The following is a 16,444-nucleotide window of genomic DNA, read 5'->3' on the forward strand; positions in this document are numbered from 1 at the left end:
TTTTAGTAGAGACGGGGGTTTCATCATGTTGGCCAGGCTGGTCTCGAACTCCTGACCTCAGGTTATCCACCTGCCTCAGCCTCCCAAAGTGCTGGGACTACAGGTGTGGGCCACCGTGCCCGGCTTAGGAAACTTCAATTTTTTAAAGTAGTACTGGAAAGACAGTGAAGGTTTTGAGACAATAAAACTAAAAACATGCTATGATTGAGACCTGGAGTCTCCTACAGATAATTTAAAGAGAAATAAGATATCTTTCTAGCAAAAGTTGAGATCACTCATGCTCAGAGATGAAGACAGAAGAGAGAACCTTTCCTATTTCTTTTAAATGTAATGAGTGTATTAAGATGATACTCATTCATGCATCTCAGTAGCACCACTTGGGAAAATTACTTAATATCTTTCCACTTGGTTTCTTCATCTGTAAATGTAGGAATGTTTAGCTCAGAGGGCCATTATAAAGATGAAAGGAGGTCATTCATTTGGTTATTTAACAAACATTTATTTATTTCTTGAGTGTCTATTGTGTTAGATACTGTTCTGAGTTCTGAGTTCTAGGGACAAAGCATTGAACAAGGAGGACCAGAGCCCTGCAATGAGAAAGTTGACATGCTAGGGGAAGAGATAGACAAACAAGCAAAGTAACAAGTACGTAGGAAAACAGTATGATAAGTATGGTAAGAAATAGGAAACACAGGGCTGGGTGTAATGGCTCAAGCCTGTAATCCCAGCACTTTGGGAAGTTGAGCCAGGAGGATTGCTTGAGGCCAGGAGTTCAAAACCAGCCTAGGCAAAATAGCAAGACCCCATCTCTACAAAAACAAAGAAAAAGAAGAAGAAAAGAAATAGAAGACATAGCAGTGCAGTGTGATTCAATCTAACCTCTGGGGAGGTCACATAAAAGCTGAAGCCTGAATGATCAGGGGAACCAGCCCCGTGAAGATCTAGGAAAACGAAAGGGCAATTTAGGCAGAAAGAACAGCAAACTAGGCTGGGTGCTGTAGTTCATGCCTATAATCCCAGCACTTTGGGAGGCTGAGGTGGGTGGATTATTTGAGGTTAGGAGTTCGAGATCAGCCTGGCCAACATGGTGGAACCCCGTTGCTACTAAAACTACAAAAATTAGCCTGGCATGGTGGCAGGCACCTGTAACCCCAGCTACTTAGAGAATCACTTGAACCTGGGAGGTGGAGGTTGCAGAGAGCCGAGATTGCACCACTGCACTCCAGCCTGGGCAATAGAGCGAGACTCAGTCTCAAAAAAGAAGGAAAAAAAAAAGGTAAACTAGGCATATCCATGTTTTTGGTTTTTTTATTGAAGCTATATTATTATTATTTACAGAAAAGGGAACAGACAACATCCCTTCAAACTCTTTCATATAAATTAGCTTTCATCACATTAAGCAGAAAGCACATAAATCACCATGCGTAGTTGTGTGCCCACTACATGCCTTTTCCTAAGCTCTTAAAATAGCAAGATGTTTATTCTTTCTTCTAATTTTGCAGTCTTTCCACCAGGATATTACTTTCTTCCCCAACTGCTAAAACTGTATGTCTAGTCACAAAGCCCAAGTATTGAACAGATATGCCACATCTATTACACCTGAAGAAGAACTGACGAATGTTGAAAAATGCAGAGACAAATATAATCTTCACTTACTTTCATTTCATCAGCAAAACCAATGGAAGCAATGGTTGGAAGCACAGCTCTATTGACCAAAAGGCTGATTCTCTTCTTTTTTTTTTTTTTTTTTCTATGAAGGGGAGAAATTTACATACTTTGATGATTTATAACAGATTACAAATGTAGGTAAAAGTTGCTATTTTTTGCACATTTTCACTTTGGAAGTGGTATGTAGAAACCTGAGAAAAGGCAGTTTGACTAGATTATGAGTGTGCATATCTTCAAAGGCAGTTATCTTTAAAAAAAATTCTGCATACCTAAAACTGAATTTATTTTCTACTTCAAGTCTTCTCTTCCTTACTTCTGATTTTCCTCTAACTGTTAATGGTACCATTTGTTTCCCAGTGAGCCGTGATCCAACTTCAAAGTCACCTTTGTTCCTTCTATCTCTGTAAGCCTTGCCACTGGTCAGTTTGAAGTCTCTGAAATGTGTCTCCTATAAATTACCTCATTCTTCTTCCCAGAGTCATGGCCTTAGTTCAGACCCATCCACCCAGGGGCTCCCAGTTGCAGGTGGCCCATTAGAAAGCACTTGTAGACCTCTTATCTTCAGTTTCTTCTCTCCCCAAACCGTCCAGATATTGTACTGCCATGTTGATCCTCCTCCAACCCATTTACAACCTTGTCATTGCCTTCTCACAGATATTCAAAGGCCCTTCATGCCTTACAAATAGAGTTCAAATTATTTTTTCTAGTTCTTAAGGTTCTCTAGGGTCTGGAACAAGAATATCTTTTCAGCTTTGTTTGGCTTCAGAAATTCCAGGCCTTACTAAATTCTTCTCCAAAGGCTTTGTGCATTCCCATCTTTGAACCAATTCTCCTCCCATTCCCAGCCATCCTATATATCCTTTACATCTAAGTGAAATATCATGTCATGCACAAAGCCTTCACTAAGACAAAAATTGAGTTTTTTTCCTTTTGGTGAGTGAGAAATGTGTAAATTTGAAATAAACCTGGAGATAGAAAAACTAATCTTTTAAAATGTTACCTTCAAGTTTTAAAAATTCGAAATCTTTCCTTTAGTTCCTTGTGCTTTCTGTTTGTATGGGATTATCGTAAATGACGTAAGTTCAAAGATTTATTTTTCTTGTTTCTTTGATAATTGGAAACATCCATGATTGAGAATCTGGTTTCACTGCCTTCATATTTTACTACCTTGTGTGTCCTCGTTCTGCAGCTTGGGACATTCCCTTTTGAGTAAACTGTTTGCAACGTTCTTAAGAGTAAGACTTGTTTCAAAACTTTCCTGAGTGACTGTAGGAACATTTTCTGGGGAAGACAAATATACTATGTATTAGAAAACATAAAATGTGAGTGGCCATCTAGGAAGAAAAAATAAAAACTAAGAAAAAGGGGTGAGGGCACATGCTTTGGAATTCAGTTCTCAACTTGCAATACTTTTTGCTTATGTGCAGGTCTTGTTGCTTTTTCTTTAGTTCATCACCCAGGACAGCTCCTTGATAACCTTCCAAGGAAGACCCTGTGGATGGCTCTGAGTCCTGGGAGCAAACATGCCTACCGAGACCAGGAAGCAGTCCCTACATGAGGCTTCCTTCTGAGTGTGGCTATCACACTTGCATAACCAGGAGCTCTTAGCTATGATTGCACATTTGCTTAAGATGAGGCAGGCTCTTTGTGATTGTTGCCCTTTAGGACTCTTTCCTTTGTAATTTTTATTGTGTTTCTGAGTGTCTTTATTTTATCCTCTAGACTTTCTCTAGACACCTCTACCAGCTTTCAGACCCCTTGCACATACACATACACATATTCACTATGGCCTCCCTAAGGTAACTATCTGGGTATTCCATTGACATTAACCTTTTATCTCTCACAAAATGTGGTTCCCTTGCATTGTTTCTTGGCTGGTAAACTGTGTCTCAGGGCTGTACAACTAGGAACCCCAACTTTCTACTGCATTAATATGTCAACCAATATATGATGCCCTGCTAAATGCCTGAGAGTGCATTAGGCTCTGTGCCTATTTATATTTTGATGTAATCTTTGTCCAAAAGAAGCTAAAAATCTAGTTGAGTAAATAAAGCATAGCTGCCCCAAATCTTTGATGACCAAATCTAGGAATGACACAGACATCAAGTTCAATTTTCCCAGTAAATTGGACTGGGAAAATTGAACTTGATTGTGCAACTTGAAATCAGGAAGTTATCAAACTGCCTGTAATCTTCTCAAAAGGCAAGGTTGATCTGGTATATCTCTCAAAACTCAAAATATTCGCACGCTTTGACACAAACATTCTATTTGTAGGAATTTATCATTCAGTTATATCTATATTGCTTTACAAAGCCAGTGTACTTTACAAAAATATATGTGCAAAGAGGTTCACTACTGCTTTAATAAAAGAAAATAAAGAAATATAATACATATGAACAGGGAACTAATTACAATAAACTATGCAGCATTCACAAACAGAATACTATTCAGCCATTAAAAGAATGAAATAAAGCCAGGTACAGTGGTGCACGCCCTCCCGCTGAAGCGGGAGGATCACTTGAGCTCAGGAGTTCAAGACCAACCTGGGCAACATAGAGAGACCTCATCTCTTAAAAAAAAAAAAAAGAATGAGATAAATCTAAGTACATAAATATGTCCTAACATAGATGTAAGCTCTTTATATATATGAACTCACTTAATATTCATAACAACCCTATCAGATAGGTTGAGATAGGTACTGGTATTATTCTACCTATAAGTGTGATAACTAAGGCTCAGAGAAGTTAAGAGATTTGCCCAAGTCACACAGCTTTTGGAGGTGAATCAGGATTCAACTGAGATAGTCTGCCCCCTGAGGTGGTATCTTCCAACAATTATTACCTAAGGAGTGGGACTGAGGAGTCCAGAGTTAAGTGGTAGGTGGGGAGGAGGACTTTGGTTTTTGTACTGTTTGAATCTGTTTACTAGGTACATTAGTTTAGTAATTAAAAAGTTAATTTTTAAAGACATGCTGGATGTCTTCATTTTCTATTTGCCAGTTATCACACAGGAAAAATGTGAAAACAAGATGATAAAATTAACAGGTTTAGTTCTACATACTGTGCTAAAAATATTTTTTTCTTATTAAGTAATGTGTAAGAACTTAATAAATACATTTAGCATTGAATTTCCTAAACAGTGTTGAGTGCCTGCCATTTATACTGCACTGTCATACATACCCTGATTTTCAAATGTACCATTTGTATGTAGTACTATATTAACTCTCAAAAGAGTTTCATAATCTTATATACCTTCAGGCTCCTTAATGTAAAATCATGTAATCAATTGAGTGACCCTGATTTGATTTATTTGGGGACTAAAAATCTCATTAGCCTCTTGTAGCCGTTGGGTAAAATGAGAAAGGCAGGCCAAATTCTGACTTTCCTCTACAATCAGAAAATGGTGAATTCCCCAGACCCTTTGCTCTATGTAAATGATACTGTGATTCTAATTCTAAAGATTTCTACTGGTACAATTTTCATTATGGAATAATGTTCAAACTTCCATTCCAGTGTTTCTTACAATGCAGTATCACCACTTGTCATCTATCTACTCTCCTGGCAAGACAGATCTACTCAAGAACAATAGGGCTTCTATTAATCTTTGTATCTGTAACACCTAGGCTAGAATTTCATAATTATTTGATGTATAATGAATTTTGTATGGCTTGTTAGTGTTGTATCTTCTTATAAATCAGACATTCTGCTCTAGTCACTCTATAATAAACACCCATCAAAAAACAGAAACCTGGCTGGGCGTGGTGGCTCACACCTGTAATCCCAACACTTTGGGAGGCTGAGGCGGGTGGATAACTTGAAGTCAGGAGTTTGAGACCAGCCTGGCCAACATGGTGAAACCCCGTCTCTACTAAAAATACAAAAATTAGCTGGGCGTGGTGGCAGGCTCCTGTAATCCCAGCTACTTGGGAGGCTGAGGCAGGAGAATCACTTGAACCTGAGAGGCAGAGGTTGCAGTGAGCTGAGATGGTGCCATTGCACTCCAGCCTGGGCAACAAGAGTGAAACTGTCAAAAACAAAAACAAAACAAAACCCAAATACTTTATTAATACATTTGGACAATAATAATTGGCATAAAGTTTGCAGGAAGAAATGCCAGGAAATACAGTTGAATCAAAACAACCGTCACTTCGGGTACACACATGTATATATTTTTAAACTTCTTCTACTTCATCATTATTTATTAATTCTTACAAAAGGCTCCAGAAGTCTTTCTCTTGTCCTTTTCTTTGATATTTTGTGATACGTGACTTCAATTACAAATTACCCTCAAAACACTTAATCAACCTTATAGTTGAATGTTTTTCCCATTGTTAAAAAAATCCCTCCATCTCACTCCATTCCCAATTTATCTGAAAATCATTATTGGCTGGGCACGGTGGCTCACACCTGTAATCCCAGCACTTTGGGAGGCCAAGGTGGATGGATCACCTCAGGTCAGGAGTTTGAGACCAGCCTGGCCAACATGGTGAAACCTCATCTCTACTAAAACTACAAAAATTAGCTGGGTGTGGTGGCAGGTGCCTGTAATCCCAGCTAAGGAAGCTTGGGCTGGAGAATTGCTTGAACCCGGGAGGCAGAGGTTACAGTGAGCCGAGATCATGCCATTGCACTCCAGCCTGGGCGACAAGAGCAAAACTCTGTCTCAAAAAAAAAGAAAAGAAAAGAGAAGAGAAGAGAAGAGAAGAGAAGAGAATCATCGTTATTATTTTTACTGCTATTAGAAGAAAAAATTTTAAAATAATTTGTTTATATGCATATAATTCATCTGTTATACATAATGCATATATACATATATTATATGCACATATATGAATATAATATTTAATTTATTACTTATATACATATATTATATGCATATAATATTTAATTTATAACTTATAAATGTTCCATTCTGCCCTGGCCTCTTTAGTAGAAGCCACCTGTCCTCCTTGATTTTCTCTACAAGTCTTAATGACATATCTCTGTCGTAAAGCCACTTAGTCTCCTTTTATACCAACTTAGTCTGCTTCTGCCATGTTTTGCCCTTTGTTTTCTTCCTAAACCCCCTCAGTGCTGACCTGGCTCCACTTCTGTCCTCCCAAGCTTTGCATCACTAATACCTGTCACAAGAACACTGACAACCTCTAGGGGAATAAGTGAAAGAAGACTAGAGCCTAATTAACACGTGAAAGGAAAGTAAGCCTTGGGGGGCCGAAAATCACTAAGCTAAAGGGAAAAGTCAATCTGGGAACGGCTTAGGGCAAACCTGCCTCCCATTCTATGCAAAGTCATCCCTCTGCTCACTGAGATAAATGCATATCTGATTGCCCTCCTGGAAGCCCCTCCCTGCTTGAGCTGTCCTGCCTTTCGGGACTTAACCAATGTACATCTGACATATATTAATTGATATCTCATGTCTCCCTAAAATGTATAAAACCAAGCTGTGCCCTGACCACCTTGGGTACATGTCATGACGACCTCCTGAGTGAGGCTATGTCACAGGCATGTGTCCTCAACCTTGGAAAATAAACTTTCTGAATTAACCTCTCTCAGATATTTGGGCTTCACAAATATCACTACTCTCTTTCCCCAAAGCAACTAATATATTGTGAACACCTAAGAATAAAGTAAATAGATTATGTTTTCTGAGGCTGTCCTATTAATTGATTTATTAAATTTAAAATGTATTGTCTGTACAATGCGAAGCCATATAAATTCCTATTTGACCAAGACAGAGAATAAGACCAAAAACTGACTAACCAATCAAGCTAAACAGAATGCATAAGACATTGGGAAAAAAAGAGTCAAATAGGCTGTGGTTCTTCCCCCCACGAGAGTTATAGTCTAGTAGAGAAGGCCACTGAATGAGTCATCATATTATAATTGCTAATTGCTATTAATATAGACAGATACACTCATGTGCTGCATGACCATGTTTCTGTCAACGATGGACCGCATATATGATGGTGATCATATAACTATACCATATAGCCTAGGTGTATGATAAGCTATACCAGCTAGGTTTGTGTAAGTATACTCTATGATGCTCACGCAATGACAAAACTGCCTAAGGACATATTTCTCAGAACATATCCCTGTCCTTAAGCAGCACATGGCTATATTATGGGCATCTAGAGAAAGAACATCTAGTTGGAAGGGTGTGCAATGAAAGTTGTTTAAAGATTAATTTTTTTGTGTTTTTGTTAATTTTTAACCAGCACCATGTTTTTACATCATTAGTGCAAGTGTCCCTGATAGTTTTATTTTGCATGTTTTATATAATATTTATAGTATAAATATTATAATGAATATACCCTACTGCAGTTTTTCCCTCAACACTCTATTTTGATATTTATTTATGTTGTTACATACAGCTCTAGTTCATTTGTTTTAAATGCTGATGGAATCCTGTTGTATGAACGCAGCACATTATTATTTGTCTAACTTGGCCAATGAACATTTGAGTAGTTTCTACACTTTGTGTCTTTGTGCTTGTTGCTTTGGTTGAACAGAAGTTTTTAATTTTAATTTTTAAAGTTTTTATGGCTTATGCTTTTTGTGCTTATTTAAGAAATCTCTTCTAACTCTGAAGTTCTTGAAGATACCCTCCTCTCCCATATTTTTCTAAAAAGTATAGTCTCCTTTTAATATTTAGTTCTCTGTCTCTCTTTTTTTTTTTTTTAAATGGAATCTCGCTCTGTCGTCCAGGCTGGAGTGCTGTAGTGTGATCTTGGCTCACTGCAACTTCCACCTCCTGGGTTCAAGCAATTCTCCTGTCTCAGCCTCCTGAGTAGCTGCAATTACAGGCATGCACCACCATGCTCGGCTAATTTTTGTATTTTTAGTAGAAACAGTTTTACCATGTTGGCCAGGCTGGTCTCGAACTCCTGACCTCAAGTGATCCACCCGCCCCGGCCTACCAAAGGACTGGGATTACAGATGTGAGCCACTGTTCCCAGCCTGTCTTTCTCTTTCTCTCTCTCTCTCTCTCTGTGTGTGTGTGGCTGGGATTACAGATGTGAGCCACTGCTCCCAGCCTGTCTCTCTCTCTCTTTCTCTCTCTGTGTGTGTGTGTGTGTGTGTGTGTCTATATGCATACTCCTTCCAATCTACACTTTCCTCTACCTGGTCCTTCAGGTCCCACTTCAGAAATAGTTCTCATCCCTGAGCCAGAGGTTACCTTGCTTTAGTTCCTGGTCAAAAAGTGATGTGCCCCACCCTCACTGGTCTCATATCTTTGAAAATGCTACACATCCAGATAAGGACAGAGCACAGCCTGTTGCTTTTCTGAATTGGAAGACCTGCTGCTACCTCTGCTATGAAGCCCAGGCATGGAGGTCTTCTGGTCCTGTCTGTCTGCAGAAGCTGCTCTGCTGCCACTGCTTGCTCCAGACCAAGCACCCAGGTCTCAGGCTTCAGCCCATTCATTGCTTCATGCTTCTCTCTTGTTTGGATCTAGAGAGATATATATCTTGCTTTGGAGCCCTGCTGTTTCTTTTTGCTTTTTTGAAGATATATTTTCTGTGTGTTTGGAGAAGAAATAGTTCATCAAAGCAAAAACTTTTAGCACTATTCTGACCTGAACTCTTTAGTTCTCTTTATGGAAGAGTTAAAAAAAAAGAGTAGGAGTTAGCTAGATAGAGAAGGCCTTTGAGAGGAAATTGCAGATGAAAGGAAGAGTTTGTGTGAATGCACAGAGACCAGAATAAGAAGCTTTTTGGAAATGCAAAACATTTCGGTATGACAGTAGCAAAGAAGGCATATAGGGAGAGGGGCAGCAAAAAAACCTAGAGGGTAGGAGCAGTATGACACAGAAGGTGTTTGTGCCTCCCACAGCCCGGCAACTGCCACTTCTCTAAAACACACAGGAAAGACCCGAAGAACTGCACACTGAAGAAGAGAAAGAAGACAAAAGCAAACATAATAACTCTGTAGAGAACATCACAGATTTCAAAACATAATCACATCAATTAAATAAGGTGAATGGTGCTGATGTCATCATGGCCATTCAAGAAACAAGAAAACTGAGACTCAAGGAGTTTAAGTGATGAACTAGAATTGAAACCCTAATCCTCCTTTGCCTAGTCTCTTGTTCTTTTTGTCAGTTACAATTCAGAGTGTATATACATACAGCTGAAAGACTGCCCACCATGAATATACCTTAGCCAAGGCAATAAAATAAAAAACAGTTTGCATAGAAACACATTTTTTGGTGAACTCCTTGAATCCACTTTTGTGTCTCTTCCTCTACTTGTCTCTCATTCTATGCTCTGGATTGAAATTCATATAATCCATTATACTTGTTTACTTTATGATAGAAAAGGCTGAAAAGGCTCAATGTTCTATCTACTCTTCCAAAATTGGCATTTTCACTAGAACGAAGAAAATAAATTTCAATGGTACAAGTTCTGAGTAATACTAGCCAACAGAGGGTTTACATTTGAGCAAAAGCTTCTCACCAGTGTTCTCCAAGTCACGGGACCTAGACAACTTTGTGTTCTTACATATGAGGACTAACGGGCCTTAGCAACAGTGAAGATTTGAACCTAATTAACTTACAATGAACTCAATTATAAGTGCCTCAAATTAGAAGTTAGTTAGTAGCTCTCTTAACTACTTACTAAAGTTTTGTATGTAGTTCTGTTAATGGTTACCCATTTACTCGACAAATACTCCAGATTAATAGGTTAATAAATTTACTATAACATGAAAATATTATTTAAGGGCTGATATATAGCTAGAAAATATAAATTCCCCCCAGTTTCTACAACTGAAGAAATGTAATTATTGATGAGTCAACACTTATTTCTGAAATTCAATAACACTAACTTACTAAAAAAGCAGAACAGTGAAGAGGCTAAGACCAGTTCTTTCAGATCACAGACTTAACCTAGTTTTGCTGAATTTGTACTTCATTGTTCTTTCTTTTCTCTGATATCAACTCAAGTTCTATTTGAGTAATTATATAGTTATCTTTCCTCCCTCAAAGGATAGTTTTAAAAACCTATATTCTCACACTCCTACTGTTTCTATACCATCCCTAAAAACTACTTTTATAATTCTTACATCTCTGGGCAAATAGAGAGAGAGGGTTTTAGTAACTTCACTTAGTAAGATGTTCCCATCGTCATAAGAGAGCAATTTGAAAGCTTCCACGTAAAATATGTCTTCTCCCTATTTTCTCATCCATAATACAAAGAGAAATGTGGCTTTAATTCAACAGTAAGTCATGATCTTTTATTATTCCTCCACATTCTTAAAGAGTAATAAATACCGGGCGCAGTGGCTCACGCCTGTAATCCCAGCACTTTGGGAGGCCTAGGTGGGCGGATCACAAGGTCAGGAGATCGAGACCATCCTGGCTAACATGGTGAAACCCCATCTCTACTAAAAATACAAAAAAATTAGCCGGGCGTGGTGGCACGTGAGAGGTGAGGCAGAAAGGGTGACCGGAGGCGGACTTGCACAGCCGAGATTGCCCATTGCATTCACCTGGGTCACAGGAGACTCTGTCTCAAAAAAAAAAAAAAGTAATAAATACTATGTTCCTCCCCTATAATGATAGAAAAATCCAATTCCTAAAGGTATACCTTTAAGCAAAGTAATCACTGCTGCTATTTTCCTCTGATATTAATGAACAATTATCCAGCCCAGAACTAAATTGGACCTTAGCAAATGTATGCTTATCGTATAAATAATACTTTGGTATAAGTTTATAAGAGCGTGTTTCAAACTGAAAATGCTTCACCTAAATATCTTGGGTGGGAAAGGTGAGTATAAATAGTGGTGAACTGTGTTTGTTATTCTTCCAGGTTTTCAGGGTGTGGGATATACAAACTCTTTCACTATTACAAGTCTTCCATGACAGCCAGGGAGGACCAGGAGACATGCAGATTTACTCTATGATATATGATGCCAATCACGGCATGCTTATTACGGGTAAGTGTACCCAATTAATGTCAAATGAAACTCATGTCTTGATTTTTAACCTTTTTTTTAAACTAGCACTTGAGCACTAACTACAAGAAAAACAAAACTAGAAGGGCAATTTATCAAACCATGATTCATGACAGTAGATATTTAATTCAGTTCTGCTCTTTCCTATATATTTCTGTGGCTGGGTGAATGAAATGTGTAACTGCACTTTTCTGAAAATACCAGGTTGGTTATTGCTTTAAGTTCTTGAACCTAGGAAGAAAGTTCTATTTGAGTAATTCTATAGTTATCATTCTGCCCTGAAAGGATAGTTTTAATAATCTGAAAACACCAGGTTATTGCTTTAAGTTCTTGGACCTAGGAAGAAATGCCTGGGCTAAGCAAAGACGTGGGATGTATGTAACTTGCTGCTATGTATAGGGCAAATCCAGCTCCCACGAACAGCTCTGTTTTGACTCTGGAGCAGGAATATGATCCTATCTTACAGTGGCTGCAGCAGCGTACCGAGTCAATGCCCCTTTTCTGCAGTGAGGAAATTTGGGCCCATGCCATTCTGATAACGAGTCATTACTCAGTAGGAAAAGCGCTGACACCTTCACCAGCCTTTGCCTCTCGACGAAGACCAATGGAGAGTGAAGATAGAGTCCCAGTGCTGATGCCAACAGATTTGTTGCTGATTTTTCTTGTGGCCTCTTAGAAAGACAGGCCTACTGAAGAAACAAGGGGTCCTGCTAGACATCTAGGTTGAGCACTTTTTATACACATACCTTTAGGCTTCAGGATAAAAATGCATTATATTAATAATAGATCCTCCTTCTAGAAGACAAAATGAGTGAATTTCCTAAGCATTTTCCCACTGGCCAGCTGCTCTGAGTTCCTGTGGGATTAATTAAGGCAGGGAAGAGGTTGGTGCTGTCTCTGCTGGTGGTGAATGTAATTATTTTTGACATTCAGTGTTTTTATTTCCTGGATTAGGAGTGAACTAGCACTTCATACTTGATAAAGAACTTTCCACATTATAAAACAGGACTTAGTTTTAGTTGTAAACACCTATTCTCTGTTTCACCTCCTCTAAAAGGAACATACTAATGTCTATAAGCAAATTTTCTCTCTTAGTGCCCCAATTTGCATGTTTGATTACTAGGCTTAGCATTTCCATCCCATTTATCATCATAGTCACTAAGGACTCAAATAGTAAGGCAAATAAGTAAAAGAAAAAGAAGAAAGATCAAGATTTCTTCCCAATTTTATATCATTCTGATAGCACCTTTGTTTGCAAAAATATAAAGCTCTGTGTATTGTTTAATCACCAAAATTGCAGACACTTACTGCAACCATGAACTTGACAACAGAATTACATGAAGCTTATGTCTAGGATTTTAATCCATTCTTTGATTCAAATGAAGCAGTCATCAGTCCTCTAAATCCAATGACAGTAGCACCACATTCTAGAAATGCTTTGTAGAATATGTTGTTGCTACTGTCACTGTTGTTATCATTATTACTTTTATTAAGACAACTACCATTACAATCATCTGTTTTTTCATTTGATCTGCACAGCCACCATATGAGGTAGTAATTATTTTTTCTATTTTGTAAATGAAGAAACTGAATCTCAAACAGCCCAACTGACTAGTGGCAGGACACAAGGTTAAAACATAGAGCTGAGATTCAGTATCAGAGCTTCTAACTCTGGACTCCACATTCTTTCTTGGCACTGCATCATTTCTATAGCAGTAGTGTAACTAGCTAAAAAGTAGAAGATTACCAGTTTTCCATAAGCATATCAAGATTTGTTGACGTCCATTCTGAATGAAGTCAGTTACTGTCACTATAATGAAAAGGATCTACCAAAAGGTCCAAGTATGATTTGACTATCTGGTTACCATATTCTGCTCACATTTCCATATTAAGGTATCTGAACGGAGAAATACAACCAGATGAGCCATCTCAGTCCATATTTACACATGAACAGGTTTTATCTTAAAATTTAAACACTTCAGAGAGTGTTTAGTAACTCCTGTTGAAACTTCTCCTAAAGTTGAGAATTCTTTGGAGAAACTTGAGAAACTCAATGCAAAATCTGCCTTATTAACTTAATCTTTACATCGATAAAATCAGGAATAAATTTCAGTTTTGCTTGAGCCACAGGAATGCTTTGAGATTCTTATTTTTTTTTTAAATCTTAATTTTTATTTTTTTGAGAAGGAGTCTCATTCTGTCGCCCAGGCTGGAGTGCAATGGCGTGACCTCGGCTCACTGCAACCTCCCTCCCAGGTTCAAGTGATTCTCCTGCCTCAGCCTCTCAAGTAGCTGGGATTAAAGGCACCCACCACCATGCCCGGCTAATTGAGATTCTTATTAGTATTTCTAGACATTACACTAAAACAGAGCCACAGTTAATTTTAACACTTAAATCATACTTAGAAAAACGCAAGTAAAGCATACGTGCTCCTCATCTACTTCTACTTTACAGTGGTGATTTAGAAAGTAATCTTATTTTATATTGATGTTGCAAGCACTGGCTTGTGATCATTCTCATTCGTTACATTTAATAAGACCATGTTTACAGAGTGCTTTATCAATTTATTGGTTGAAAGGGGCTCTCTAACAATAAATTTCCACCACTAAGTGGAGGCTAACCTTCAGCAGAAAGCTGGTCATCACCATTATTGCTGTGCAACAGATGGAGAGGCATGCTGCAGGCATAATAAAGAAGGAGAGAAGTGGACTATGAAATATAGGAAAATGAGGTTCACTGAAAAGGATATCAATGAAGTCCAAATAGCCTGCACTTGAAAAAAATCTAGTCCAAAATGAATGCTTTTCTGTGGCTGAATCGTATGTGCTTTATCTGTCAAAAATGTTCTAGAATAAATGAAAATATTCTCACCTCATTACATTTCCTAGGCATTGATTGATATTGCTAATCTCACTGTTTGGCTGTTTCCAAACCCAACTGCTTGGCTGAAACCCTTTGTGATTAGAAACTTCTAATATTGCGTATTTATGAGATTCTTACTTCTGTTCCAGGATCTAGTGTTATGGACATGTATCCTTTGACTAGGATGATACAAGATACAAAACAGGTTCCTCACACTCATGAACGAGAAATCAATGTCATGCTTTACAACAAATATTTTCACCAAGTACTCACTATCTGCTCTGAATCCATAATTAGGGTAAGTACCTATTGGCTTTTCAAACAGAAAAAAGGCAATGCAGATGTAATTTTCTCCTCTTAAAATAAATCATTGAGTGATTAAGCAAATGTAGCGGCACATATGATAAGACCATACATTAGAGTGATTTTTAGGCTTTCATGAGTACATGAAAAACAAGCGTTTTAATTAAGCCAGTTCAGACTGCTTGCCATCAACCCACATGCTCAATTGAATAAACATGGCTAGTTTTCACAATCAAAATAGGAATTTTAAAGGAAATATATCAAGGAGACAGAACTAGTCTGCAATTTGATTTTTTTAAAGGAGTACAGGAAGAGGATTTATGTTAAGAAGGAAGGGGAATAAATTTATAGGTGTTTACTGTAACCCCTGTAGATTCAGAATACGTGCCAAGAGCCTTAAGTCTCTGTGATCTGCTTTAATCTTCACAACAGTTCTCTGTGGATAGATAAAGAGTTTCATTTTAAAGATGAGGAAACTAGGGCTCAGAGAGATCAGGCAACATAGCTGGGATAAGCATGAAGGCTAGAATATGAACCCAAGTTTTTCTGATGTAAGCACCCATGCCCTTTCTGCTGCATTCCTCCAGCCCAGCTGCCAGAGGCATTTGAACCACAGCAACTCCATCTTGAATAAGGCTGGGTAAAATGAGGCTGAAACCTACTGGGCGGCATTTCCAGACGGTTAAGGCATTCTAAGTCACAGAGTGAGATAGGAGGTTGGCACAAGATACAGGTCATAAAGACCTTGCTGATAAAGGAAGTTGCAGTAAAGAAGCCGGCCAAAACCCACCAAAACCAAGATGGCGACGAGAGTGACCTCTGGTCATCCTCACTGCTACACTCCCACCAGCATCATGACAGTTTACAAGCGCCATGGCAACGTCGGGAAGTTACCCTATATTGTCTAAATAGGGGAGGCATGAATAATTCACCCCTTGTTTAGCATATCATCAAGAAGTAACCATAAAAATGGGCAACCAGCAGCCCTAAGGGGTTGTTTATGGAGGAGCCATTCTTTGTCCCTTTCCTTTCCTCATAAACTTGCTTTCGCTTTACTCTGTGGACTTGCCTTGAATTCTTTCTTGTGTGAGATCCAAGAACCCTCTCTTGGGAGTCTGGATCCGGACCCCCTTCCTGTAACACGGCCATCACAGCATTTCCTAGAGGTCGGGGCTCCTGGCCATGCTAACCATGTCCATCATTATGACCACTGAAGTCATCCGGCAGTGATGGCTGGAGGTGTTTGCTTCAGGTGTTGGTCCTTTCATTTCATGCATGCTCTCCAAGAGGAGACATGTGGACTAGCAGACAGCATTCCTCTGGGGACCCTTCAAATTACCTCTCAGTCTCTGACTTCTGTGATTGTTTGCTGGAGATTTTCTCAAGTGAGAATCTCCTGAGTTTATTATATTAGTGCATTTCTGGTAATGCCTAAAGAGAGAGGTAGAGGAATATGAAAACTGAAACCTGTCCTGCTTTTGTACAATCAGTATTTCGTGCAGTCACCTCTTATGGGGAAAATGTCATCTCTGTGTGGGAAAAAAGAGTGGAAGGACTACATGAAGGTGAGTTTTCATGCCCAGTTGGTTGGAGAGGGATCACACTGCAGGCCAGGAGATGGGTGACCCCTGAGACCCACTCATGCAATGACCCA

At 38.7% G+C, this 16,444-nt stretch overlaps 1 protein-coding gene across 5 annotated transcripts in view; it reads left to right on the plus strand.

The window, feature by feature from the left end:
• Window positions 1-16,444, plus strand: part of WDR64 (WD repeat domain 64) — a 151,496-nt gene that overhangs the window by 73,700 nt on the left and 61,352 nt on the right. For all 5 annotated transcript variants that reach the window (XR_009210759.1, XM_032136345.2, XM_058430588.1 and 2 more), the window contains 2 exons: window positions 11,480-11,606; window positions 14,637-14,785. Coding sequence is in view for 4 of the 5 variants with exons in the window: in XM_032136345.2 (XP_031992236.1) it covers window positions 11,480-11,606; window positions 14,637-14,785 (276 nt within the window). In the remaining variant the exon portion in view is untranslated. The remainder of the gene's footprint in view (window positions 1-11,479; window positions 11,607-14,636; window positions 14,786-16,444) is intronic.

The sequence above is a fragment of the Hylobates moloch genome, unplaced genomic scaffold, assembly GCF_009828535.3.
Source record: "Hylobates moloch isolate HMO894 unplaced genomic scaffold, HMol_V3 SCAFFOLD_18, whole genome shotgun sequence".
Classification (NCBI taxonomy): Eukaryota; Metazoa; Chordata; class Mammalia; order Primates; family Hylobatidae; genus Hylobates; species Hylobates moloch.